This window comes from Lonchura striata, chromosome 12 (assembly GCF_050655825.1).
Source record: "Lonchura striata isolate lonStrDom1 chromosome 12, ASM5065582v1, whole genome shotgun sequence".
NCBI classification, from domain to species: Eukaryota; Metazoa; Chordata; class Aves; order Passeriformes; family Estrildidae; genus Lonchura; species Lonchura striata.
Window position 1 is genome coordinate 4,551,689 of NC_140714.1, and position 27,835 is coordinate 4,579,523.

The 27,835-nt window shown below is 39.8% G+C and overlaps 1 protein-coding gene and 1 long non-coding RNA gene across 5 annotated transcripts in view; one reads left to right on the forward strand and one right to left on the reverse strand.

Annotated features, from left to right (window-relative positions):
• The first annotated feature begins 293 nt into the window (after window positions 1–293).
• MDFIC2 (MyoD family inhibitor domain containing 2) overlaps window positions 294–27,835 on the forward strand; it is a 44,143-nt gene continuing 16,601 nt past the window's right edge. Inside the window, exons 1-2 of one of the 4 annotated variants that reach the window (XM_077786170.2) lie at window positions 294–892; window positions 1,572–1,659. In XM_077786170.2, the coding sequence (XP_077642296.1) occupies window positions 1,572–1,659 (88 nt within the window). In that variant the 5' untranslated portion in view covers window positions 294–892. Of the gene's footprint in view, window positions 906–956; window positions 1,030–1,571; window positions 1,660–27,835 lie in introns of those variants that run through there. The other 3 variants (XM_021550760.4, XM_085590299.1, XM_077786171.1) reach the window with 3 other exon arrangements.
• Window positions 5,848–27,734, reverse strand: LOC146766232 (uncharacterized). The gene is made up of 4 exons (XR_014958104.1): window positions 26,499–27,734; window positions 25,662–25,767; window positions 11,414–11,474; window positions 5,848–9,997 (listed from the first exon to the last, which is right to left on the reverse strand). It is a non-coding gene; the product is annotated as an uncharacterized LOC146766232 (long non-coding RNA).

Consider the following 27,835-nt stretch of genomic DNA (forward strand, 5'->3'; position numbering starts at 1 on the left):
ACATACTCCACAACAAAACCTTTCAATAATTCAGTTCTGGGAAGCAGAGTGGCATTTTTTTGTCCTATATGAAAAGACAAAATGCCTGAGAACCCTAAAATCGTTTTCTCTTTAGGCTTCACCCTACTCCTACTACCAGTAGAGCAATATTGATGGTGACTATAGCAAGAGAATTTTTAAAACCAACTAAGAAACTGAACTTTGTATGCCTTCAAGGTGTGCCATAGCCCACCCGGGTGGTCCCCTGCCCCCTTGTGCTGCTGCCAAGCCCACTCAGCCCCATGGCACTGGAGGGAAGGGCTGAGCTGGGGAGGGTCACAACACTCAGCTCCCCACGGGCTGAGACCATTCCTTTGCCAAAGTGACAGCTGTAAATAGATATTTAGTGTCTAATTTCTATATCCTTCTGTATCTTAACTTATATTTAGCCAAAACCATGACACATTTATCTGATTTGTTGCTATTAATTTCCTGGTTCTTTTTCTATTTTCTTCCTCCTCTCACAGATTCACTGGGTTATGAACTGCAGTAATAACATTACCAAACCAATTTTTTTCTACTTGAAAAGCTCCTGATTTTTTTTTTTTTTTCTTTTAAATCACTCCACTAGTGCTGGGATACTCATTACCCTCCTCCTTCCCTCCCCAGCTCTAGAAGTGCATGCAAACAACAAAGGGGGGGGTGGGGGGAGAAAAAAACCCCAAAGCCTCAGCAGTAAGTTGGCTGATGCTGGCAGCAAGACAAATCTGGCACCACACAGCAGGCAGGCACAGAGCGCACTGCTCATCCTTTCGCTTCGCCGCGCGTGGGAATGCTGGACACCAACACCCAGCGAGGGACCCGGCCAACAGCTCCTCTCCTCGGCGCCTGAACCCTGCTGCTCTGTGCCCGGGTGGGAGACACAGGTAAAAACAGAAATGCTCGACATCACTGCCTTCCATTGCCACTGAATGCAGGCAGCAGAAGCCCAGGCTGCCTGATCTTATTCCTAGCACAAGCCACAGCGCAGGGGCTGTGTAATGCCCTCAGGTACCGGGACTTTTTCGGCATCCTTGGTGTTACAGTAAAAAAAAATCTTTACTGCAGCTTGCACCAATTTATTTTTTGGGTGTGGGGGGTACACTTTGTTCAAGTTGCCTTTATAAATATTTATTACTATTTGTATAATTATAGCTCTCTGACAGCAGGCTTTACAGCAACTTTGAGCCACAATAAACAGGCAGCCTGGATGCTTCCTCCTCAGCCTGACCGTACCTATTCTATGTGTTATATGTTTATCTATTACCACCATGCTTTGAGCTTATAATTTATTTCATAATGTAATTTATAGTTACATTACAAAAGCATCTCCCTCTGCAAACAGCAACCATGTAATATTGATAAAGCATTTAGGTACAGAACATAAATTCAACGGCTCAGATATTATGTAGTATCAATAATCTGCAGGGAAAAAAAGTGTCTGTGTAAGTATGCACAATTTATTATGGCAGGAACCTAAACAGAGAACATCTTTCTCTGTCAAACTTTCTTTAAGAGAACTTGACATCCCCAAATTCTTTTCTCTCCCACAGATGTCAGAGGACAAGACAGACAAGGTAAAAATCAAAGCAGCTGAAAGTTTTGAACATGAAAAGCAGAATATTTCTTGGCTGAAAAAAGGTAAGTTACTTTGAGTTATTAGTTACTGTTTTGTGTTCAGACATTTCTGTTTTTCTTAAAAAAAAAGCAGAAAATAGCCTATAGGCTTGAATGTGGCCTGAAATTTCTACCATAAAAATTCCATAGCTTGACTTCTGTGCAATATGCACGTACAATTTCTTTTGGTACAGAAAGGCCTAAATTATCAAATTTCAGAGTAACCTGCATTTTTCTAATGTCCTTGCATTCCTGGGAAAGTTTTATTTGACCTTACCTATAAGTATGGCTGATCATCTTATTCTGATGAAAAGTTTTTAGTAACTGAATTTGATTAATACTATTAATAATTATTAATAATTATTTTCTGAAACATGAGTAAAAATCAAGCCTGAATCTTCAGATTTGGCAGTGTCTTATCTTAGAATAAAGAAACATCAGTTGTCAGCGCTTTGGATGTACAGAAACATAGAACTTCAAATGTTGGCAAGTCATAAAAGATAAGTATGGGGACAGTTCAGGTTTAAAAGGTTGAAAAAGAAATGGCATTAAGTAGATAATTTGCAACAAACACCAGTATTTAAAATACTATATTCTATTTTTTTAAGCTATTTAAAAAAAAAATTGAAATATTTCCTTATTGTTTGTACCCATAAAGAAGGAGTCTTCTTTGGATACATTTCTTGCTGAAAAAATTTGATTTGCCAAGTTAGAACATAGCTTATTACATCTTTATGCAAATTTGTTGGTCATAGCAGAATCCCTTTATTGCATTTATTACAGACAAGTAGGCTTTGAATTAAATAAAATTTCCAAGAGTAAGCTTTCAAGATGCACAAGATAGAAATTAAATGTCCATGGCTGGCTGCAAATTATGCTTTTTAATGAGAACAGTTGTATTCTAATCCTAAAAAAAATTATTTTGGGAAGACTCAACAAGTTACCTCATATTTTGAAAATGCCAACTATGGGAGTATTGGGCAAAAGGCACATTTATAGCCACTGCTACGTCATCTGTAAGATGTGCATCGCTATTTTAAGCTCATGTCATTAAGCTGTATGTTAGACCTTTTAGTTGCAAAGGAGTTTGCAGCAAAGCAGGCTTGAATTAATGTCCCTGCATTGGAGCCTTCCATGTTTTTGCAGCATTTGCACAGAATGAAAAGCTGCCACTGGAGCAGAACCCACTGAGCAGCAGGGCTCACTGCCCAACCTCCAGTCCTTGACTGGACACCCAAAGTCCTCTGCTTGCGAGGGGTCACTTAACTTCAACAACAACACAGCAGGCAGAAACTTTCTAGTCTGAGTGTCCCAGAGAGGGATAAAGCTGCGTGGGCAAACAGCAAACATGTAACTGAATTGAGTATTTATTGCATCACTAGAGAGTAAAACGTAAGAGATCTGCGACTCTACAAAGGGATATAAAAGTCCAAGGGATTTTACCACATCTCTGAGCAGGGTAAGACTGATGGCAGGGCCCTGAGTCCCAAATTCATCCTCTGGTCCAGACCTCCTCTAGGAGCCAGGTACATCCCTCACAGCTGCACGCTACCTGAGCTCATGTCACTTAGCTAGGCTACCTCACAAGGTTTTATTCCTCCAGTTCTTCATGCAGAGTTTCAGGATCATTAGCAATGTTCAGATTGTTCTGTGCTTGGAGGAGCTACAATCTCTCAGAAAGAGCCAAATGTTGACTATTGGCACTTCTCCTTTCCAAAGTGCCACCGATCAGAATTGGGCCTTGAAGATCTCCTACAGCAGCTGAGTCAATAACTGAATGTGTCTCATGAGGAAAGCAAATTTTCCTTGAAATAAGAATATGGAAATTATTTTATCTTAAATTGAAGTTTGTTTTTAAAAAATTTGTTGTTGTTTCTTTGCTTTAAGCACTTCTGTGGTATGCACTGGGATTTTAGAATATGGTGAAACAAATTGTCTGGAGCAGAAGCTTATCTTCTATGTTTAAATGTTTTAAAAATACCTCATGTATAGATTTCAGGCATTCCAATAAACAAAGAATTGTGGAGAACAGACTTGTACTGTTTCCATCAGGCACAGTAAGAAGACTATATGTTCTTTTAGCATCCAGTGTTAAAGAAAAAGTTATTTTTATTCATGGTTTTGTATTGATTATTTGTTCCCTCTAAAAGAAACAATCATGAACCACATAGTATCAGAAATAAACAACTAGGCTGTGGTTTTAGTGTCTTTCCTAGACTTCAGTTTTTCCTAATGCTTTGCAAAGTAAAAGCTCATGGACTGGTTGTACAGTGGGTCAACAGCAAAATAAGGTATCTATAAATTTTTGTTGTCCTTCAGCACTAGAAACTGTTTAATCAGGGCAGGGGGATTTTGATCTGGCTGCCAGTTATTTATCTTCTACTTTTTCTTGGAAGAAGATAATTTACTTATGTCGTGAACCCTCTAAGAGCAGAAATCAAAGCCTCATTCTGAGAGAGAACTTTCTCAAAGCAAAACAGAAACCAAACCTGCCTTGTCAAAAGTATTACAGTAAAAGAGTAGGCTGGGCATCTAGAATTGTATCTTATCAGCAGGAAGAGTATAAACAGTTCAGCTTGTGGCTCTGCCTCTAAATAAGTCATTTTTACTCACTGATGTGCCCTCACACCCTTGCCACGGATGCACCAGGAAACTGATGGCAGTTAAAGATGACACAGGGACAAAAATGTTGCACAAGTCAGCACAGTCTGGGACAGACATAATCATGGCCTTGGTCTGTAATTTTTTTAAAGGATAGTGACAAATTTATCCTTTCCTTTTCTTTTTTTCCTTGCACTACAACCCTTTTTTTGGTCAGGGGTCCTCTACAGCACCTGCAGAATGTAGGACCATAATGAAATAGTAATCAAAATGTAACCAGGGAAGAAGAGTGTTAAGTGTGTTTTCTAGATTAGCTTAGACTTTAAAAAGTTCCAAAACATCTCTATCTCTTGAGGCACTTAGCACTGAAGTCTAGACGTGGATAACATGAAAGACTCCCAGAGCTGAAAGTGAGAGCAAGGATGGTGAAATGTTTACAGTCCTATTCCAAGATGTTTCATGGCAAGGACTGTATACACCAGAAATGCTTTCTGGTAATATGGAATATTCTTCAGGACTATTTATTTCTAAAGAACACACAAACCCTGCATCTGGAGGGTATGCATCAGACCATCACATGCAAATCAACCAGAATTCAATGTATGAATGAGCTTGGAGAAAAGGCAGCTTTGCTTGTCTGACCTGAACACTGATGTGAACCAACCCAAGGAAAACCTGGGATACAGCAGCAAAACCAGACAATGACTCCTATTTTGTGGAGGAGGGGAGACAGTTATTGGTGCTTTCTTCCTCCCATGGGAAGAAAAGGGGAGTTGCTGGAGTTGGTTTTTGATGGAGATTCAGAGATCCCCATATCAGTGCTTACAAAACATCAGGGCAGAGTGAAATATGGGCTCATTAGCAAAGAAGTACTTCAAAAGTTGTCTTCCATGGAAAACTGGAGCAGGAATCCTCAGTGCATGTGCTATTCACACTTATGCACATTTTGCCCTGACATGCACAAATTAACATAAATGACAGTGTCATTATATGACATGTATAAATAAAGAACAGCCAATGTAACTTGAAGATAATATTTGAGAAATGTCCTCTGCAAGGCCTTGCATCCCCACCTACTTCATGCACTCACAAGATTCCATGGAGAGAGAGTGACAGGAAAAGTGGGAGGTGTTTCAAAATTGAAAAAATAAAACAAAATAAAAAGGAGGTATTTAAATTAGATGTTAGGAAGAAATTCTTCCCCGTGAGGGTGGTGAGGCCCTGGCACAGGGTGCCCAGAGGAGCTGTGGCTGCCCCTTCCCTGGAAGTGTCCTAGGCCAGGTTGGATGGAGCTTGGAGCAACCTGGGATAGTGAAATGTGTCCTGCCCAGAGCAGGGGATGAAACTGGATGACCTTAGAGATCCCTTCCATTCCAAGCCATTCTAGGGTTCTGTGATTCGATGAGCAGCAAGCAGATCATCACACCTCAAACAAGAACCACCTCTGGGCTCCTAACCCAACATGGTCATTAGAGGGTCCCGTAAAATCGGGAAGCTACACAAGACACACCTTTAGAAAGGCGGTACCCAAGGATGAGCAGCACTCCCAGGAGCTCACTGGGATGGTCCCACCTTGCCTGACACAGCCAGATGGGCCAGTGGCTCCTTCCACCATGGCAGATTTAGTGCCAGATTAGCAGCCATCTGGTGGGGAAGGAGGGAGGTCAAAGCAGAGCTAAATTCACACCAGCCCCAGCATGTGGCTTTTGGAGCTCCTCACAAACAAATCTCTTGGTATCACTGGGTGATTACAGCCATATGGAAATGTGGGAGCAGGCAGGAGCTTATCTGACGGACATAAAGCTATAAAAGGTGACACTGATTTTGCACAGGGACCGCATTGGTCTGTTCACTATTTCTGCATCCATTGCAAAAGCAAGGGAAAAAATAATAATCTTTGAGGGCCTCACACTGCCCTCCCATGGTTTCATCCCAAACTGGCCACGGCAGCCCAGGAACGCAGATCCAAGTCACACAGAAATGAAATTTCATTTCAGGATATTTTTACACAAAGCCCTCCTGTTTTATGCTGCCCAGCTGTGTACACAAATGTCCTCCATATATAACTTCCAGTGAAAAGTTAATGAAATGGCTTCCTTGCTCTCTTGCCAAAAATATAACTGAAAGTCTAATCTCGAGACTTTCTCCAAAATAGCCCCTTTTTGCACTAAAATTCTCATAAATCAGAAACATTTTTGTCTAAAATAAGCCTGTTTTCATTGTCTTGCAAATAGTAAAAAGTCTAGCCCCAATTTCTTTAATCCACTGCTCCAGCCAGCAGATTTTTGCTGTAGGGTGAAATTCAGCCCAGTACTGAGGGTCAGTGCAAGGTCAGCACTTAAACCATAAAATAGGGCTTAAGTGGTAAATAGAGCCTCTGTTCAGGATTATATTTCACCCCTTAAAAGGACTACATTTCATATGAAAAGAGAGATTTACTTATATCATAGACCTGGCTGTAGTGGCATTATTCAAATAATACTTTATTCCAGTATTAGTCCCATTGGGTGAGACTGGGCCACATTTCTTTGTGGTACATCCCAACACGGGAGCAGACTATTCCTGCCTTCACCAAAACTTCCCACAGCCTGGCCCTGGGATAAGAGGAAAACCTTTCTATATGGCAGCACTCAAAAGTGCTTTTTTCCAAGAACACTTCTTTCCCATGTATGCAGGGGCTTGAAGAGACTTTTACAAGCATTAATAAATTGGGAAGGACACAATGCCACGAGACTGGTATTGCAGAGGGAGAATTGTCCTGGAGACACTCAGGGAATTTCCCAGTTTTTGCAACCTTCCAGCTTTATCCCTGGTTTGGGAGGACTGGAATAAAAAGTACAAGGCTTTTACTTTTGCTGAGACTATTCTCAGCAGAGTGTTTTGATCTGACTTGCATCCCTTCATTTATAGAGTTAAATTACATTTTTAGAATTTCTTCCTAAAATTTCACAAGTAAGTGAATGCAATTTTACATACAACATTGGACACTTGTTTCCTGAATTTTGCTGACTTGGGTCCAGAAGCTTTTTTCACTCTCTTCTTTCAGCCTGAATTAAGTCATTGCATTGAAAAGCTTTATAGAAGAATGATAGCAAAGAAAGACTTCTCAGTTTCACGTAACAGAAAATGCCAAATGCTTCTCAGATGAATGTTCTAATCCAAGTAGACGGGTTCCAAATAAGAACACCACACACACAAAAAAAAGAGCACATTTAAAAACTGATGACAAGGATCCCAGGGGGCTCAAATTCCTGGAAGATGCCTTGTCAGCTTCAGGACTATGACCAAATGAATTAATGAAGACAACCCTTCCTTTAAGTTGTAAAATAGCAGATTTAAAGACTCTTCCAATGGAGAGGGAGTATATGAAATCTGCAATGGTCCCAGCTCACCACTCCTAATTACAGTGTTATAAACTGAGGGGTCCTTGACCTTTGGGCTGGAAGATCCCTGAAGATGTAAGACTTTGGATGTACACTAAAGACAAGGGTACTTCTCTGGGTGATAGTGTTAAAGTTTTAAAGGTTTAAAGTCATGCTCCTATGTGTGGATATCCTGGATATCTATTATAAGAATATATGTGAATGTTTATTTAGGTTTGATTGCTTGAAGTAAATTTGTTCTACAAAGGAAAAGTTTATTTCATTCAACTGCCAGTGCTGGGGAAGACCTGAATGCATTGTTCCATTCACTACTGGAAGTTTTCCAGACCAACTCTATTCTTCGCTGTACTTGGGCAAAATATTCAGAATTTTGCCCATCATTGTGTCAGTAGAACAAAACATGAAATAACACTATAGATACTCTTCAGCTGTTGAGTATCTCGGAACATAAACATTAAAGCAGAGCCCACATGTCCAAAGGCCTCCATAGCACTTCCTATTTAAGATGACAAACTGATGCATGGAAAATCTTAGCCTAAGGGTCAGTGTTAAAGAGATGAATAATTCTATTAAAGAAACAGATCTGCACTGGCTTGTAAAAAATCTGATTTGTCCCAATATGCTTAAGGATAGCACTAATCATCTCAGGGCATCACTGCAACAGGAGGAACAAAGCCATGGCTCTTTTTATCACCTCAGTTCATAGAGGGAAGGGTCAAATGCCAAACTGGTCTGCTAGATCTGAGGCAGTGTAAGCCCATCAGAACAAAAACTATGCAGGCCTGATTTACTTTGAGTTAGAAGGCAGAATAATCATGGAATATTTACAGTCAGTTTTCAGGAAATGTTTTATAGGCCTGGGATATTACACACTAGTATGTGGAGTCAAACTGACAGACACAATCATACAGAGGTGTAGGAAAATCCTTATAATTGGAGCAGTTCAATGAAATATTCAGATTAAATACAATTAGGTTATGAAAAAAAATAGACCTCCCCTCATATGACTGAAGATTTCCAATCATTCTCTAAAATACAACTGCTTTTAAGTACTCAAGACAAAGTGCTGTGTGTATGGGCTAAATACTGGGCAGGCTGGTGGTCTGTTGCTTTTGAAAGATATTACAGGAAAAAAGATCAGAAGTGAAATTAGTTTAAACATTTCTTGTTAGCTGAGATTCAACAGAATTATTTTCCATCTATTTTTTAAATGAGTATTTAGAACTAAGTCCAAATGGAAAGAGATATTAAAAGTGACTGTTCTAAATGACCAATAATAAAATCCTGGACACAAACCCCTCCTCAGAACAGCTTGGTGATTAAATCTGGGACTTCAGATCTGGGCTCAGGGGACATGAACATAGGAGAGTACTCAGACTCACTCCTTCCAGAAGAAGACCCTCATCCCCAGATATCAGACACTGTGCAATACCATGGTTTGAAGATTCCCAAGTGTCTCTGTCAGGACTGATCACTTAAATCTCATTGCTCCAGAGAGAGAGAGGGCAGGACACCCGAGTGAAGGGATGGCCTCTAACTCCTGTCAGGGACAGCATTCAGTTATCAGTAAAAAGTGGAAAATCTTTGAGATTCAACACCCCATCCAACTTTAATTCCTTGTTTCCTCACCTATCCCCTCACCTTTTGAGTCCCAGTCAGCTGGTGCTCTGCATGCACTGTGCAGAAAGCTGAACCTGGGGCTCTGCTGCCTGCTGGACAGAAGGACACGTGCAAAAATGAGGTGCTGAAGCCCTCAGTGTCAGCTGAGTTCCTTAATAACTCCTACTACTCCTGAGATTCACCTCTTTGAAGAGAATTGCACAAGGCCTCTTAACCCCCTAAGTGATATTTCAGTGTTGCAGAGATCTTTGTTATTCCCCTAAACTAAATTAATTTTTATTTTATAGGAGTCAAACAGTCTCTTAGGGTCTCTTGATTATGTAGCCTCATTCCAATTTCAGTCTTTAATCTGAATAAACACATTAGAAAAACGCAGACACAATTAACTTAATCATAAATTCAGATGGATTGTTTATTATCTGTCTACTTAATGTGCTTATGATTGCAGCAGTTAAACATGATAATGTTGTCTTCTCTCACATATAAATGAATACACACAGCACAGAAATATGCCCAGGAAAAAAAACTTCTCCCTGAATACATCAATGGGCTCCAGATATAGAGAAGTAGATGCACCACTCACTGCTGTGCTCTACAGAAAACAAACATTGCCATGATATTGTTGAGACACGGGAGAACTGATTGCTGACAGATTATGTTCTTCTTGCTGAAATATGTCTACAAACAGCTTCAAATGAAAGGAGATGCTACTGCAGCAGGAATACAACTAGGAACACTCTTTGCTTATGTCACTGCACCTGCAATTCAAAGGAAGTGTAGATTTTGGGCAAATAAGACCACTTGAGTTTTTCAGAGTAAGATACAGGTCAAATCAGTATCTTCCAACTGAAGAAAACTCAGACATCAGATTTAGAGAACTTTCTGCTTTGTGATCTTTGTAAATATAGTTGTCTTAAATAGAAGTTAAACCCTTTTAGCACCAAAAATTGTGTTTAGTTACATGCCCATGGCAACTAAAACTTGTGCCAAAATGCTTTCATGTATCTACAAATGCTTGGATGCCAGAAGTTAAATTGGAATATGATTCTTCCTGTTCCTACAGCATATTGAATATGAATAATTATTTCAAGCATGCATCCAAGTTAAATTGTTGATTATTACTCAGACTTCTCTGTCACTAGACTAGTTTTTTAATAATCACAGAGTATACCATGATGAAGGTTTATTTGTCCTCAGAATATTCAAGTTTTAAGTAAATTTAAAACCCATTACACTTTTCCCCCTCAAACAAGAACGACTGAAAAATATCTACTATGAAAGTTCATGAGCAAAGAGGAAGAAGAGGGAAGATAAAATAATGAAAACTCAAAGGTCAATTCAAATCTCTTCAGTTTCACTTTCTCAACAATTCCCCTCATCTATAAATACTAAACAAACAGATTTCCTTATTAAAAGAAACTGAAGTTGTAGGCTAATTTTGAAGCTCTGAAGTCCATGCTTATATTCCAGGAGTGAGTAAAACAATACAAGAGATGATGAGATTAGGGGAAGAAAGCCAAGAGAATCATAGGAAAAGGCAATTATGGCACCTGGTAGTCATTCTGGCTAGATGACGTGGTGACCAAATTTATTGTCAGCAGGTATTTTAAGTGCTTACTATTTAAAAAAAAAATACTATTGCTATTATAAAGCAAGGCATATAAAATTTAGCATAAAGTATTTGAACTATATCCAATACAGCTTCCAGCTAAGACATTTTTTTTTCTTTTCCTAGTTTATTTATGATTTAAATAAATAAGTAGCCTATGAGCTTTGAGAAGATATTCACTTCACGCTCTTGGTCCCCAGCTTTACAATCAGCCCTATTCCATCAAAATGGTAACCACTGAGCAAAGAAATTCCAAACAGCAGTGGAAGCTTCCCCAACAGTGGCTTGGAGGGAATCACCAATATTTGTAGAAGGATAGTACAGTTCTCATGCCTTGAATTTTTTCATGAAAAATAAATAAAATATAAAAACTCAGCAGTGGTTTTTACAGTATGACACAGCAGTATTACTTGCATTAGGCCAATTTACCACTTATGATAGCAGTAATAGCACTAAAAGCCAATAAAAGCGGTCTGTTCGTTCAGAGATTGGCTTTTATGGCTTATTCTAAATATTATCAAGTGAATCAAAAGCTGTCATTATAGTGTCTAAAAAGGCTTCGTACCTTGTAAGCAAACAGTGTGACTTTGACAAATAATCATTAATATGCCTGTGTGAGACCAGGGCTGAAAGAGAAATAAAAAGAAAAACCCAATATTTCACTTTACATAAATCATTAAGATCATTACAGTTAAATTTCACACAGAATAAAACAGATTTATATGTACAATGCCATAATTTTCCCAAGTTGGAGTTTTTTATCTCTGTACATTTTCATAAAACAGGAACTTGTCAGAACAGCAAGCAATGGATGGTTGGACTACAAATATGCATCTTCATCAGCTCTGGAAAAACAAGGGGTGCACATGTCTAGGCAGTGCCTTTTGGGCCACATCTAACCTAATCTTCCCTTGACTCTCATCCTGCCTGACAAAAGTTTCTTCTTCATATTTTCCTGCTGCTCAACCTTACAGGGTCGGTCTCTCAAGGTCACAGCTCTGACAGCCAGACATCCCTGCTGGCTGGCTCTGTAATGCCCCCATTTCTAATTGGATCTCCTTGGGCAGGCATTGGGGCTACCTCAGGACAGGGAGGAGGATGGACAAGGTGGAAACATGGCAGGAGCTTCAGGACACCACGTGGGATGGGACATCTCATGTGGGGAGGGTGACCACAGCACCACGTAAGAGTGTAGGTATTGGAAAAGCTGGGCATAGATTGTACAAGAGATTGATTATGTAGTCCAGACTTTTCTCAATTAATTAAAAACGTAAATTAATTAAATTAATAACTAGTGTTAATCAAATAACAGTTGAATCTTAGCTGTGCACACACCACGTGCCCCTTGTGCTCACAGAATGATTTTTCAGTGCAACGCCAGCAAGAGCATTTGAGAGCTCCAGTTACTCTGAGCACCTTATGAAGAGCCTGCCCTTAGTTCTGCAGGGCACAGCACTTCCTCAGCCCCCAAACCACCCTCAGTGACCTCTTAACCACTCTGGAAGACACCCAGGCTCCAGGCATGAGACCACGAGCCTGGGACAAGATAAGATCCCTGGGCCAGGCATGGCCACCTGTCAAGTGGCCTTGACGGCAAGGCTTGGGCATCTGGCTCAAGCATTCCTGCTCCCACAGGTAGTGCTGCGCCTCCGGGAGGTTTTTCTGCCCACTCTATTTACAGTTCTGGGGGTCCCCAGGGATGGGCAGCTGGCATTGGCAGCGTTATGTGATCCACTGCCCAGCTGCATGGAGCACATGGACAAACAGGAACATGTGGTGCTGCCCTGCCAGGGGAATTATCCCCACAGCACGGCCCTTCAACAGCCACGTGTGTTTTCCAGGCAATTTATGAGAGCAGAAAACCAACACGCCTCCTATTCCAAGCTTCTAATTTCTTTGGCCATCTTTCATTTTTTCCCCATGAAGAACTTTCCAGAAACACCCCATTAAGAGTGAGTTAGAAAGATCCCAGGTAAAAACTGGTACTCCAGGTTTTGCCTAAGGTATCCTAAACCATGGTAGGAAACCTGCTAGGATTTACTACCTGCTTGCATTTAACCAAGAGGAGGTGTATTATATCTTTAAATCTACACCAAGTAGAGCTGCTTCCCTAAAAAACCCACCCATTGCATTATGGGTTTGATTGTTTCAACCTAAATAGTAAAAAAATCAGGTAAGAGCTGTTGATCTACATAGAACCACAAGATCATCTTGTTCCCACCCCCCTGGCATGGGCTCAACCTTACAGGGATAAAAGGATTTTGGTCCATCTGAACCTCATCTTTCAGGCAGAGTGCAGCAACTACCAAGGTCCCTTCCAGACCCAAAACAAATTAAAAAAAATTAAACATTTGCTTTCCTACACCCAGGCTTAGGTGTTTTAACAGAGTCAGCCGTGAACTTAGATACTTAGGGACTTAGAGAACAGAAGCTGCTCACTGAAATTAATAATGTCAGTGTTCCTCTCCCAGTATTTTGCAGTGCTGATTTCAGTCCCCAGCACTCCTATAAAATGGGAGAAAAAGATCTTGCCACTCAAAGATTTGAGCAGTTTGGTCTGTTTGGTTTTCAGGCCGTGGCTCTGCAGTGCATGGATTCATCACACACAGTTTTTCTGTATTATTTTTCCCAAGGCTTCAATCCCCCCCATACTTTAGCCCCTCCTTCATTCCTGTCACACTCAAGTTCTCTGTTACTGCTGAGGAAAATCAGAGCCCAGGACACTGCAGGTTGCTGTGCAACCCAAAACAACCCATGCACATGCTGACAAAATGAAAACATCAGATATGATTCTTTAGGCTGAGATTTCAAGAGCAGAGACACCAGAGTTACTCATATGCCTGAAGTTAGGCTTGTGCTTAGGCCTGTTGCTGAATCTGCTTCTGATACAAGATGAAGGATGCCTTGGTTTTGATTAGAGGCCACATCTTGGCTACAGTGTTGTGCTGTTTCTAATTGTTGGTGTAGTCAAGAAATTCTATCCTTCCACTTGAGACCACCTGGAGAAATATATTCCCCACCCCAACCCCCTAAACTTCTCCCAGAAGCCCAAAACTTGGCATTAACATAATACATATTTTCCATTCTCCCCTCACTAATGAGATGCATTGGTATTTTTACCTGCTTTGTGCAGTGTTTTGTTAATGGGGAATGTTTCAAACACTGCATGGTAATGGGAGATGGGATTATGTATTTATTAATCCCAAGGGCGCCGTGTAGACCAAACCAATAAGTTACAAGGAAACTGGCAGCACAGGGTTTGAGAAACTCTTCCAAGCTTTGCCTGGCTGCATTTGGCTGTGCTTTAAAACTTTGTGCTGAGCTAGGGCTGCTTGGGTCAACTGTGATGCAAACAGGCTGCACTGACCCCTCTGCTCTGGGTCAGTCGTGCCACAGCCAGGGGGACCTGGTGGCCAAGGAGATGCACTTTGAGCAGCTGATCAATATGGTTTGTTGTATAATATAGAAAACCTTGTTATATGCAGAGAAATTGGGGAAAAAAAAGTTAGTTATGGCGTGTCTCCATTGACAGAAAAAATCTCTTTCCACCCTTGGAGATTGTGTTTATATGCAATGATGCCTAAATCTGTCTGTATGGGAGTTTACCCCAGATGCTGCAGTCAAATTCACCCTCCACCTTCTCTCCTGCCTCAGCAGGTCAGCCTAGAGTTCTTAGTTAAGTGGCTTTATAGAATTAAAGACATTTATTTTTTCCACAACTGAAAGACTGTCACTTGAAGATGAAACCTGATTCACCTCCCAAAGGAAAATTAGAGAAAGTTTGATGGATTTGCCCTCTGTAACATTCAAGTTTGTGTGCAGCAAGAAAAGGAAATAAAAACTAATGGAAAGAGACATTTTTTCTATGATCAAAACTGAATTCTTCCAAGAATGCATTCCCAGACTTTACTCAGAAGAAATAGTTGTGAGGTCAAATGATTCACAAAGTCCAGCTTTGCTCAGGCACCTTGTTTTCCCTTATGAGGTAAAAAAACCTGACAAATTTTTACTTTTCACTTGAGGTTCTCAAATCCTTTTCAGCACTTAAACACTAAAGCAGCCTATTTGCTTCATGAAGGTGATTAATAGGAGTGGAGGTGAAGCAATTACTTAGAAATGTGATTGCTTTAGGTATATGTAATACTTAGATATTCTAAATATCCAGCTTTATGGGTAGCTGAGACCCTTGACTGCAGTTTCCAGTGCCCAGCACCTCTTAATGAACTCTGCATATAGCCAAGAAATAAACAGAAATAATTTTAGCACCCAAAATTAATAGCTGTAGATGAGGTAAAATATCACAAAGGACTGACATTGACTTTAGTGAGAGAAATGAACCCTTAATAAAAATGCCAGTGCTGAATTGTTAGAATCTGGCTTCCACTGATTCTCAGTCTCATTTTCTGTTGTTTTATCACTCTTAAAAAAAAAAAAGAAAAAAAAAAAAGTGGCAACATCTGCTTTTCTGGCCTGTGATAACCTTGTTTGTGCAGTATCAGCCTGTTCAAAATACGGCATTTTATTTTATCAGCTTTGAACTGAAGCCCTAGAATTGGTTTTAAAACTAAACTTTCACTCCAGAAAATAAACATTTTTTTGAGGCAGATGCTCGCAGCTTTGTACATAAATTTTAAGAGGTCTGGCTCCAGGACTGCTCACTCTGACCTCCTTCTCCCATCAGTGTTCCACTGGAATACAGGTTTTTTTAAAAATTAGATCCGAGTCCTGATGTACCTCCAAATCCTGGATTCCCTTGGACTGCCAGGGAAGAGGCAGCAGTCACCATTAGCCAGGTACAACACTGAAGTTGTTGGCATGCCTCTTGCCTTGGAACGTGTGTAAATTTACATTACAGTTATTTAAGCAGCTGATTTTAAACTGCTTTCTTCATCTACATTGCCCATAATGTATATTATAAAATCCTTATTTTCACTATGGTGAAGACTGCCTAAACTCCAGCTGGATAAAGACTCTATTTGCTTTGTCTAAACAGTGCAAGCTCTCCCATATTCAATGACTACTGGAATTATTGTGTGATCTTTTCAGCTTCTAATGCATATTAATTTGTAATATACAAAACCCTTCAATAAATAATTGTGCAGACTGAATAAAAAAGCAATTTAAACTTTCCCCCCCCCCCAACTGGAGACACTTTTTACAAATAGTTCTTTTAAGTAGTCTTAATAGTATCTCTTTAATATTGCCATTAAAATTCACCAGAGTTCAAGAGCAGAGCAAATTTACATCTGTTAAAATAATGGAATTGACACTGATATTACATCATTGCTATTTTAAATAATCATTCTTCATAATTCTAACCTACTTGCTTTAAGTTGCAAATAAAGGGCTTGTTCTTACTTTCACCAAAGTGGATGGCAAAACTCCCTTTGGCTTTCAAGGAGCAGCACCTAGATTTAGAGACAGGGCTCTCTGCTGATGTGTTGGGGTTTGACTGCCTTCACTAATGCAGCAAAGAATAAATCCCTCTGAGAGAAAAATTCCTGACAGGGGTTCTGTGAGCTCCAGACAGAGAGGATAATTGTACTGGGCCAGCCTGTTCCCAAAAATCACAGAGCTCCATAGACTGCTCTGAGTTCCAAGGTAGTTACAGGTTTTTTTGCTTATTTTCACAAGAAAGCAACATTTTATATAAGTGTTTTTTGCCATTTTAGTGCAATTTTGTGGTTTTCCTTCCTTAAAATTTTGGGAGAGGTTGTTTGAAAAGAAGCATGATGACAACCCTCACAAATTCACCTTCTCTTGGGAGAATATTAGAACCTTCACTGAAATTACATAAGTGTTCTATGAACAATTCAAACTGAACCTAAAGGAATTAAAAATATACACCATACACAGCTGGAAAGCCACCGAGAAGGTGAAATCAACGTAGCTCTTTCCCTGATGACAGCAGAAAATGAAGCAAGGATTTTTAAGCAATAGAGAGGATAAAGGCTATAGCTGACACTACTTAAAACTGGAGAAAAAATAGACTTTTCATTATCCATTTAGCACTCAAATGAACACAGTTTTGTACCTGACTTTTCCTGAGCTGCTTTTGTGTTCTTCAGAAAAAAATAAATCAGTGTCCACCTTGCAGCTTATCATGTGTAAAATCACCATAGTTCAGTTGTCTATGTAGACCTCAAGTTTTCAGGGACAGAAAGGTTTCACCTGTATCTGCACTGAGCATTTAGTGTGACAAATTTCTGGCCATGGCAGAAATCACCATCACTCCAGCAACTTTGTGCTAATGCACCTCTGAAATATGCTGAACATTTACAGGACAATAACCACCAGCTGAGTCTTAACCATAATTTTGTACTGCAGTAACAGGGCTGTTACATGTTATCTGGAAACCAGAGAACTTTATTAGCACTGTCATAAAAGCTAAAGAAGAATCAACCCCTTGTCCTAGCACCACTGACACTGCCTATTATAAATAAGATATCCATCAAACATATTTAGATCCTAACTGAAATGGCAATTGCCTTGGGTGTCTTTAAGAGTAATTTGATTTTAAAGAAAACCACATGAGAGAACAAAATGTGACCCTTTACTGTGAAGAAAAGCATAAGTAAGCAGCACCACCAAGACCAGGAGGAAACAAATTATTCCAGAAATATCAAGCTTTGAAGAATCTGATGTGCTGACTTCTTTACTCCACTTGGAATTACTTATCCATGATATTACTTTCCACTTTCACAGTGGGACACCTGCCCTTGTGCTCATTTGGGGAAAAGAATGAAACACAGCTTGAATGTTAGGGAAATATTTTCCAAGCAAGGATGATTAGGCAATGCTCTGCCCTAGGAAGTGTTTCAGGCACTGTCACTTAATGATGTTTAAGGAGAAATAAGAGGGAAAACACCTAAGTGTTTAGCACACAGGGATTTTCATGTCCTGAAGACTGGGTCTAGCTGAACTGAGCTCCTTTGCATCTGCATGACCTGTAATTATTTTTGGCATCACTCCTCAGCTTTAAAATAGTCCATCATTCCCCCATGCCAGTGGCCCTAACACAAGATGATGTCTGTGCAACCCATCCTTCAGGGCAGTCCTGAATCACACTGCAAACCAGGGAAGGGCAAGCTAAATATGTTACAAATATGGCTTTTCAAAGAAACTTGCTTATTTTGTAGCTTTCCAACCATATTAATAGGAGGAAACATATACCTGACATGGAAGACCAGCTGTTGCCACAATTCTTCACCACAGGAAGAAGGAATATTCAAATATGCCCATCCCTATCTAATTAAGCCTATATTATAGACTATTTTTATATTATAAATGTACATTCTAGATTCTTCATTCCAGCACTATTCTCTTCCAACACTAAAACCTGCTTATCTGAAGAACTCACGTAGCTGCAAAAATTTCCATTGGAAGAAATATGTTCTCATGTCATCTATTTTTGGCTTTCCATGCTGTGACAACAGAGGCTGGCCTGGTGTTTCTATATCTGAATATTTCTCAGGTAGCAGAAAAGCTGCCGCAGATTGCTTGGCACCTGCTCGAGGATGAGGTGAACAGAAAGCAAAGCAAAAGTATTTTTATTTCATCAAGAACATTTTGGCCAAGCCTTATTTGTAGAAGGTAAAAACTGAGGAAAGTGTAAACCGATGGGGAATGTAATCTTTTAATATTTTGGGAGCATGAAACAGTGAAATCAGAGTTCAGAACTAGAGCAGGTTTAAGACACAGTGGAGCAAAAGTGGCAGGTGCTGGGGAGAAATATCTTTTTCAGGATAAGTGTTTAAGACCTGGTAGCCATATTTTGGTAGTTCTACTCTTGTTTAAACAAATTAATTTCTGAGAAAGCAATATAAAAAATGGGAAACACAAATGCCAATACAAACCTATTGCAAGTATGAAACACCAGCAACAAGCCTATGGCTGCTGAGTTAGGAAAAAAAACTCCAATGTACTTAGATACATTGTCTTTTGCTAATATACTTTTTGAAGACCTGACTTTTTTTAATAGAGCAGCTATTAAGAGAAACTAATTATGATTTTATTTTTAAGGGCCTGGATTTTCTCTTACATGTATCATCCTAACTCAGGAGAAGGGCCATTCAAGCAAATGAGATGAGGTTGGTGTGAACGAGTTTAAATGATCACACAAAGGCCTCAAGATATTTATGGATGGAATGAGTCATTCCTGTTCTGGTTGGATGATTGCATCAGTGGAGAATTATCATCATGCAGGGCCTGAGCCTCTGTTCTTTTATATCACCCATACATCAGGAAACACTCTGTGAAGTTAGTCAGTATTTCAGTAGCCTAAAACCAACAAGTTGATAGCACTGAGCCCACAGCCCCAATTCCACATAGCAGCTGTGCACTGACTCTAAAGGAGCTGCCCATCTAAATCAGGAGATCAGCTGGTCTTTCTTCTTTAGTCTGTTTACCTAAAATAATTTAGCAAAGTTTAGTAAGAGCTGTTTCTCATTTAAAATGTGAAGTAACTGTCGTCAAAGAACATTCTTTTCCTAGCAACACATTCAAAAAGGTAGCTTTTTTTCCCATTAGTCTCCAGCAACATATCTACAAAAGAGACATTAAATAGATAAAACAAGTTGAACTACTCAGGCTTCTTTTTACACTAAATGCAGATCTGAGAGACATCTTCAGCAAGCCAAGTCTTGGAATATATTTTCATGATTTCTGGGTAAAAGTAAGAAACAACTATGCCAGAACCAACTGGATTTTTGCCATTTTAGGCACACACCAGGTTTGGTGGTGCTAGAACAACATGTGATCCATCCATCTTATCTCTAAGAACAAGCAATGCCAGCTATTCAAGAAGCCAGCTCAGAAAGCGTTGTGGTGAGCTGCTGCAACTATCTAGAATAGATTATGAGAGAATTAAATGGCTGGAACATCTCCAGCAACTGTTGGAGTTCCCAAGAAGTTTTTTTCCTCACAGTAATGACTTTAAGGCTAATTAGAGGCAGGAAACCAAAACGGCAAATTCCCCAGACACCAGGTGTTTACCAGAAAAATCCCTTCCCCAGCCAGACACCATCCCTGTTCTCAGTGGTCTCCACGAGCCTCTCCCCTGCCAGACAGGAGGTGTTCTGCCTCCCCAGTATGTCTGTGCACTTCTCACTTTGGAGAATTGGGAAGGCTTAAAATCACCTTCAAGGTGGAGAAAACCAAGCGTGGATGTTGCTTGGATTCATCTCAGCAGCCCCAGGAGCTGGCTGAGAACCAGAGTGAGGTTTTTCATGCTGTAGGCTACCAGGCCATTCTGTTTTGCTGCTCTCCTGTCCCTGCCCAGCCAGAAGCCCACCACAAACATAAACCTGGAGAACATGGGATTTAAATAACTCCCAGTGCAGTTTTAATCCCTACTATTCTACCTTTATCTGAAGATATTTAAGCACCAAGCATTGCAAGTATTGTGGTTTCATATTCATGTCATATTTTACTAGTACCCTGTAGTAGTCCTGGTACCTTGTCTGCATCAAGTGGTGTTTTTTCTCTTTTTCCACAAACAAGAGATGTCTGCAACACAACTTTTGTGCAGCTCTATTTATATCTAAAGCCTGAGGATTTCTGGGAGGATAAGAAAAAAAAAAAAGAAGATTATGTATTTATTCAGAAATTAAATGAGATTAATAATTTGAAAGCAATTTACAAATAGCAATCAGCCACTGCAATGAAGGTCAAAAGAAAAAGGACACATTAACAATTGAATCTCTTCCCTTCCTTTAAAGTTTTAATGCTTCATACCTGTTAATAATGGGAAATATTCTTCTTCAAGAGTAGCATTTTCAAAAATTGGTAGGATCCTTTTGCTAATTCTAATCTTCCTTTAATAAAATAATTTGCTAAAAAGGATTATAAAAAAGCATGAAAATGAAATGCCAATGGAAACGTACTGCCTATACAATAAATAGTTAATGTATTTTCTAAATGAATGATTTAAAATAGCTATTAAAGTAAAGAGAATGAGCTTATGTTTCTAGTAATGACTTCTCTGCCTCAGAATGAAATCTGTAAATCCCTGATTGCAATTTCACATCCCAAAAGAACAAGCAGTCCTGGGACCGATGCTTATTGCCTTTATCATTAATACTAGCACACTAAATATGTAATTTTTATATCACTGGTTTGAATATTTAGATTTATACTTGTGTATGCTTTATGTTTTAAATCCCACACAACCATTCTGTCACAAAAATAAAGCTCTCCTTCAACAAGGCTTTTTTGTACGTACATGTATACACAGACTTTCAGTACAACTACAATTTTATTCATAAGAGTGCATAATGATTCAGGCTGTGATTGTTAATAAAAATGCATTTCTAACCATCAAATTTGAGTCTATTATTCTAAGTTAATTGCATTTGCCCTAAAGAGACTTGCGACTGGCTGTCAGCCTATTTGTGTCAGTTCCATTTTATTCATCAGTCAATCTTGTCTCCTCTTTTTTCACATCCCATATATTGATCAAATAGATTTGTTAGCATGCCTCTGCAGCTTTAAAAAAGTTTTTGTTATTTGTCAGGTTTATTTGATTACTATATTAGTTGAGTGTTATCTTAATTGTTATTTCAATAGAAAATAAATGCCCTTTGATAGTGCCACAAGATTCCCATTAAATATAATCCATATAACAAGTTAGTGGATGAAGTGAATGTGGTAAGAAAATAAACACATTAAGCCTTTTTTAAAAGGTGGCATTAATCTGCAGCTGTATTATACTTGATCCAAAAGACAGGAATAGAAATAAGTACAGTGTAAAACAATTTTGATAAACATCAGTGCCGTATCATTGCATATTATGCTATGTATAAAACACCTTAACAAAAAGATGTGTGATATAAAATAAACTGAGGCCATATCTGGAAGAATGGGGTTTGTGGTTATGTGTGAAATTGAACTGTATTAAATATGGCTTTCGACACTAAAAATTAGGCTAGAGAGGCAGTACACAAAGGGAGGTGGAAGTGCTGTTCTATGGGGCAAATTTTTAGTAGGGAGAGAAAAAAAAAGGAAACCAGCTTTCAGGAAAGTATTTATTGCAGCAAAATGTAAGCATGTATGCAGGTAGCTTCTTCCTCCACAGAGGTATGATACACAGTTAAGTGAAATAAAGAGTTTAGCTAGATTAATATTTGGAGACAGCATCTTGTGCACATCAGACACTCAGTTTTGGTAATGAAGTCACAATGCCAAAATTTTTACCGCAATCTTATCTAAGGGGAAGGTGATGCAACCAGTTTTCCCTTATGAATGTCTCAGAAACCTGTCTCTCATATCTTCATTATCAGCAAGGTTACATAACCCTGGCTCCTTGCCCAACCTTAAATATGGGATCTGCCCAGCTGGTACCTGAACTTAAATACCATCTCATTTTAAAAGATATGAGAATTCCATATGTTTTAAGATTGCTACTCAAGATATAGAAGCATTGATTTAATGAAAATTTTAGGAAACATAATCTACTGCTTTACCTGTATTGACGTACATTGACTGAACCCATTACTTCCTGAAACTGAGATGAAGAACCTTATGAAAAGCTAAGTTTCTCTAATTTCTTTGGCCAGGATTACTCAATCATCTGACTACAGAGAAGTTTGGTTTCTGGTCTAAATAGTTATCTGTAGCCAACTGCAGGCGGAAGGGATGAGAGTAGGGACAAAACCAGACTTTCAAAAAAAGCAATTTTTTCCTGGGCTTAATCTCTTCAGTCAAGGTGATATGACTTGCAGAAGGATGGATTTGTCTTCCACTGATTTCTGTAGGAGTTTAGGCAGGACTAAACAACAATCCTAACTATCAGGTAGAGCTGGAGTGATGAACACCACCCTAAGGGGCACCTCTCTCATTAGAGCAGGAGCAATTTTAAGGGCCTGTACCTGGCTGAGGATGCTTGAAAAATGCAATTCCCAGACTGCTTTTAATCTGGAACCTCTTTATCAGTATTTCATACTAAACTACCATGCTAAATTTTCAGATGCCCTAAAAAACCCTCAGATTTGCAGTCATCCTAGAGCTGTTATCAACACTCCTATGATTCAGAGGCACACGGTGTGATGGTAGTTTCAAGCTAAACTGTTATGACCAGCTAGTATGGAATATAAACAGGAACAGATGAGAAGAATACAGCCTCAACATTTGAGACAACAAAGAAAGAGTGAAATGATTGCTACATAAAAGACATTTCAAAGACCTCCCAGAAAAGCAGGCATAAAAATCCCCAATAAAAAGGCTCAGCAAGAAAACTGTCACACCCCCTAATCCTCAGCAGACTCTAACAAGATGTTCGCATGAGCCAGAGATTGTCTCCTTCCCCAGAAGACAAAAGGCACAGAAATCAATACTGTCTAGCATAGGATTAGGAGGCAAGAGATAGATAAAAAGGATTCTTTAACCTTACAATTAGAAAGCCCAACTCTCCAGCCAAAAAGATAATCAGAAACAGACTGCAAACCTGTGTTACAATAATTGCTGCATCTTTTACTCTTTGAAAACTGATATTTTCAGAAGATTTTTTTATAATTTATTGCCACCCCAAGAAAGGTTTTGATGGCCACTTAGCTGCAGACAACTGCTGCGACCAAACCACAATTCAACACACATGGCAATAGAACTATTTCCTAGTCTTTATGTTTTAACCACCTCCAACCAAGCAAAAATTATATTACCAATGCTTGTACCAACCTCCCAGTAAATTGTACCACTAAAAGCAAAATTATATGTAATGCACTACTTCTAACAAATGATCAGCTTACTGTGCCCTGAACCAAACACTTCCACAGATTCTTCATGCCAAACCTGGCATAAGCATGTGCTCTGATTAAAAAGGAAACAACTTAGTTGTTATAGCAAGCGTCTTCAGCTTTATTTGGTATTACTAATGCTTTTAAACAGAAGGCAGGGTACTGGCAAGAGCAAAAAACAGACTTGAAGGGGGAGGAAACCTGCAGGCTGGAAAGAAGCTGCAGTCTCTGAAGTCCGACCCTCCTGCTGTAGATAACAAGTGACCATAAGATGTGAGAGCTGGAGAAGTTTGCTGCATGGAGATTTCAGACTCTTTCAGAAGCTCACAAGGCAACCACAAGACATTGACAATGACATTTATGAAGCCTATCTTAGCTTACAGCAATTACTTCAGCACCAAATCATACATGCTTAGATACTGTATGTTCCCACTTTGTAGGGGGTTAAATAGTATGAGCTCTTATTGAGGGACAGTCAGAATTTAAGCAGTCAGCACATCCAATGTTACAAAACTTTCCTGGTCTTCCTGGTGCCATCAGGAGAAGAAAAGTCAAATAATTTCTTTTTCCTCCAAGTGCAAAGCACTTACAAACCATCACTTCATGCTCCTGTGATCCTACTGTCTACTGAACCTTAAATTTCCTGCCTTAAGCTAACTTTCCATGGTTTTATTCAGTGAAGTTAGACACTACCTCAGAGCTGCCTCATGTTCTGTGGCAGATGAAATAATCCCTGTAAGTAAACTATTTGAAACCACTTAGAAAGAGGCTGGCAGAGATGCAACTTAAACCATTGTCATTTGTCATGGAAAGACAAACAAATCACCCTTCCCAGAAGAGTCGTGACTCAAAACAAACACATGGAAAAAGGCATGAATTTCTGTTCCCTTTTTAGCAAGCTCAAAGACAACATAAAGCTTGTCTTACACATTCTTGGAGAATAAAAGGGAGAAATGATATCTACAGATTTCCAAGTACATTTTCTGGACCTCAGTCCAGATGGGAATAAGTAATTCCCTCTCCACCCCCAAAGGCTGAAGGCAGCAGTGTGCCAGCCAGGCTGTGAATCAGAGTGGGAGCAGAGGGCAGTGTGGTCTGCACCGTGGCAAAAGCAAATTAATCCCTTCTCAGACACACAGCTCCCCAGGGACTCCATGTCTTGCTTGTCTCACAAGCCTTTGCCTACAAGCACACTTGTCCCCAAGCCACAAGAAGCTTCACTGCTGTCCAGCTGGAAGGCCAGCTATGCTGGAATTGAGTCTGGGAATACGGCACCCTGTCTGTTATCTGAAGGTTAATTCCAGATATAATTGTCCTCATTTTATAGCAAAGTAAGCTACTGGTTAGCACTATTAGAAGCACAACTTGAGATACAATTTGTATTCAGATCAAGATTTACCAAAAAAACTGCAAAACATTATTTTAGTGATCTCTGTGTAGCACAAAATTCCACACCCATGGGGACCCCAGTGCCACCCAAGCATTCAGTCATTTAGATGAGAATGACATCTTCCCCTCCAGAGGAGAAATACACAGTGCTACAGACATCACCAAGTTTTCAACTTTGCCAGTTAAAGATTTTGAGATTTTCAGAGGTCATGGTGGTAAAAGGCGATGCAAAAGCCTAAAATACCTAAAAAGATAGGAAGCATTGCTATGCTGAAACAGAGAAATAAAGATGGGTGAGCTGAACTTGAACTTTCAAAATATCCTAAACCCATGATTCAGAAAACAAGACTAGGGTAATATTTAATAACCTATTCCATGACCTTCAAAAGTCCAGCATCTTTATCTGTACCACTGGTAGCAGCAGAGATGTGAAAAGCATACAGTTCATTACCAGTGGTTACCACAGTTATGATCTTTTAATGAAGGTTTTACATAATTAAGGCTTTCATTTTGGTGTAGGTATCAGATACAACACTTGCTATAGTTTGCCCTGCAGCCAAACTTTTCCATCAACTTTAATGGGCATTAGGATGGTCCCTCATGGATTGAGACAGATTCATTTCACTGGTGAGATGTATAAAGAAAACTCAGACATGGGCTACCAAATAAAAGCAAAAGACAAACTTTACTCACTCAGAAACTCAGGGTTCAATGCTGCATCAGTGAATCAGGATTCCCAAGCAGTCTGCCATTTTGGGTGAGACAAGTTGTGTCATCTGCATGAAAATTGCTGTATTCCCTGGGGAAAACACAGAATTATAGGATCACTTTGGTTGGAAAACATATCCAAGATCATCTCAGTGAGAGGCCACAGGACATTAACTAAAGGGAAGGGATATCTCTTAACTCCTAATAATTAGGGTTTATTTTTAACATACTCGTGAAGTCAATTAGGGGACATAGCTTGAGTTTTCTCTTTCCTCTTATAACAATACAGCTTTGATCTGTTCACAAAACACCCATGTGGGATAACAAAGGTACATCACCAGCTGATGTGTTTCTCCTGCTTAGTGAAACTTTCTTTTCCCATTATTTTCTCAAACTGGACAGCCCTTTAGACACTCAGGTAAACCCCTCACTTTCTCAGCTCTTAGAGCAGGGCATCACATCATTTCAGCTACTGAAATAGCACCTTCCAGGAAAAAAAAATAGCTCCATAAGTCTAATTCCATTGGGGGATGGAAGCAACATTTTTTCTTTAATATTTTTTCATCTGTTTCAGCTTTTATCCCATCTTTAAATTGAGATTATTTTTTATGTTAATGATGCTAAAGAAACATTTTGAAGTTTACTCAAAACAGCAGGACAAACACAAAAATGCTGTGCAGAGGGCTAAGCCTAAGAGCTTTTGAGCATGAGAACAAGGTCATAACCTCACCACCATTCTCTTATGAAAATTGAGCAAGAACCCCAAAAGGGTCATCTTAGGAGCCACAAAAATGCTGCTTATTCCCATTTGCAGGATCTCACCTGATTGCTTTGGTGATTTGCAACCCTTGAGCTGCCTCCTTTCCAGGGGTACTAATTTTGCACATTACCATGATGTTGTTTGCCCTCTCTTCTCCATTTATCTACTAAAGGGGAAGCAAGGCCTGTGGCCCTGTTCCCTCCCAGCTGAGGATGTTTTCCTAACTGAGGCTTCTCATACCAATTAACACCATCTGAAAGCCTTTAGAATGGGAAGATATGCCAATTTATCTGCTTTCTACCCAGCCACTCCAGAAGTGGGTAATGCTTATCTGCTCCAATTACTTCTGAAAATGTCATTTGGAGCATCCCAGATGGAGCCAACCCAAGAGACCTTTTAGATTTTGGCAATGGCCCTCACCCTCAGCAGTGCTCATCACCATGACCATTAATTGGGGTGTTGCTGATTAAAGGATGAGTACACCAGGCTGGGCAGCACCCACAGGCTGGGCTCCTCCAACAGCAATGAGCTGGCTGTGTTAGAAACCACATCATCCAAAAATTTTAGAAAGCACTGTCACCCCATTAGGAATGGGCACCCAAGACCCCATTGTTGAAATCAAAAAGCCTACACCTGATGGATTCAGTACTTCATGAGGGCCTACAAGAGTGCTGGGAGGGGGCTTTTGACAAAGGCATGAAGTAATAGGTAAGGGGGAACAGCTTAAAACTCAATATTAGGAAGAGATGTTCTGCTGTGAAGGTAGCAAGACTCTGGCACTGGTTACCCAGAGAAGTTGTGGATGCCCCATCCCTGGAAATGCTCAAGACCAGGCTGGATGGAGCTCTGAAAAACCTCATCTGGTGGAGGCATCCCTGCCCATGGCAGGGGGCTTGGAATAGTATGACCCTTAAGGTCCCCTCTGACCCAAACCATCCTAAGATTCTATTTGTACTGGAAACACACTCTCTGCTACTTAGAGGACACTGATGAGGCTTTGGTAGGCAAGGTCAAGATGTTCACCTGCTCTGATAAAGCATGAGGAGGGAAATCATCCTGTGCAACTCAAGTCATTCAGATGGTACTTTTGGCATCTCCCCCCCACTCCCGCTTTTGTTCTGTCAGTCTGACGAGAACAGCTCGTGTGATGTAATTTAGAATGGAGCTTTTTTAAAGCTTTCACTCAGGAAAAGCTTCGGGAGCTCTGGGGGTATAGCTTAGCTCGGAGAAATAGAAAGGAAGCAAGTTTGCATTGACAGCTTGATCCCAGAGAGAGGTGGCTGCCTGCTTGTCTAACAGGTCCTCTGGGTCTGGATGAGGCAGAGACAGAGGAGCAGTCATATTAAGTGAACACTTGCTGCCAATGTTAAAGGAACAATTACCATTATTCTGCATAGTT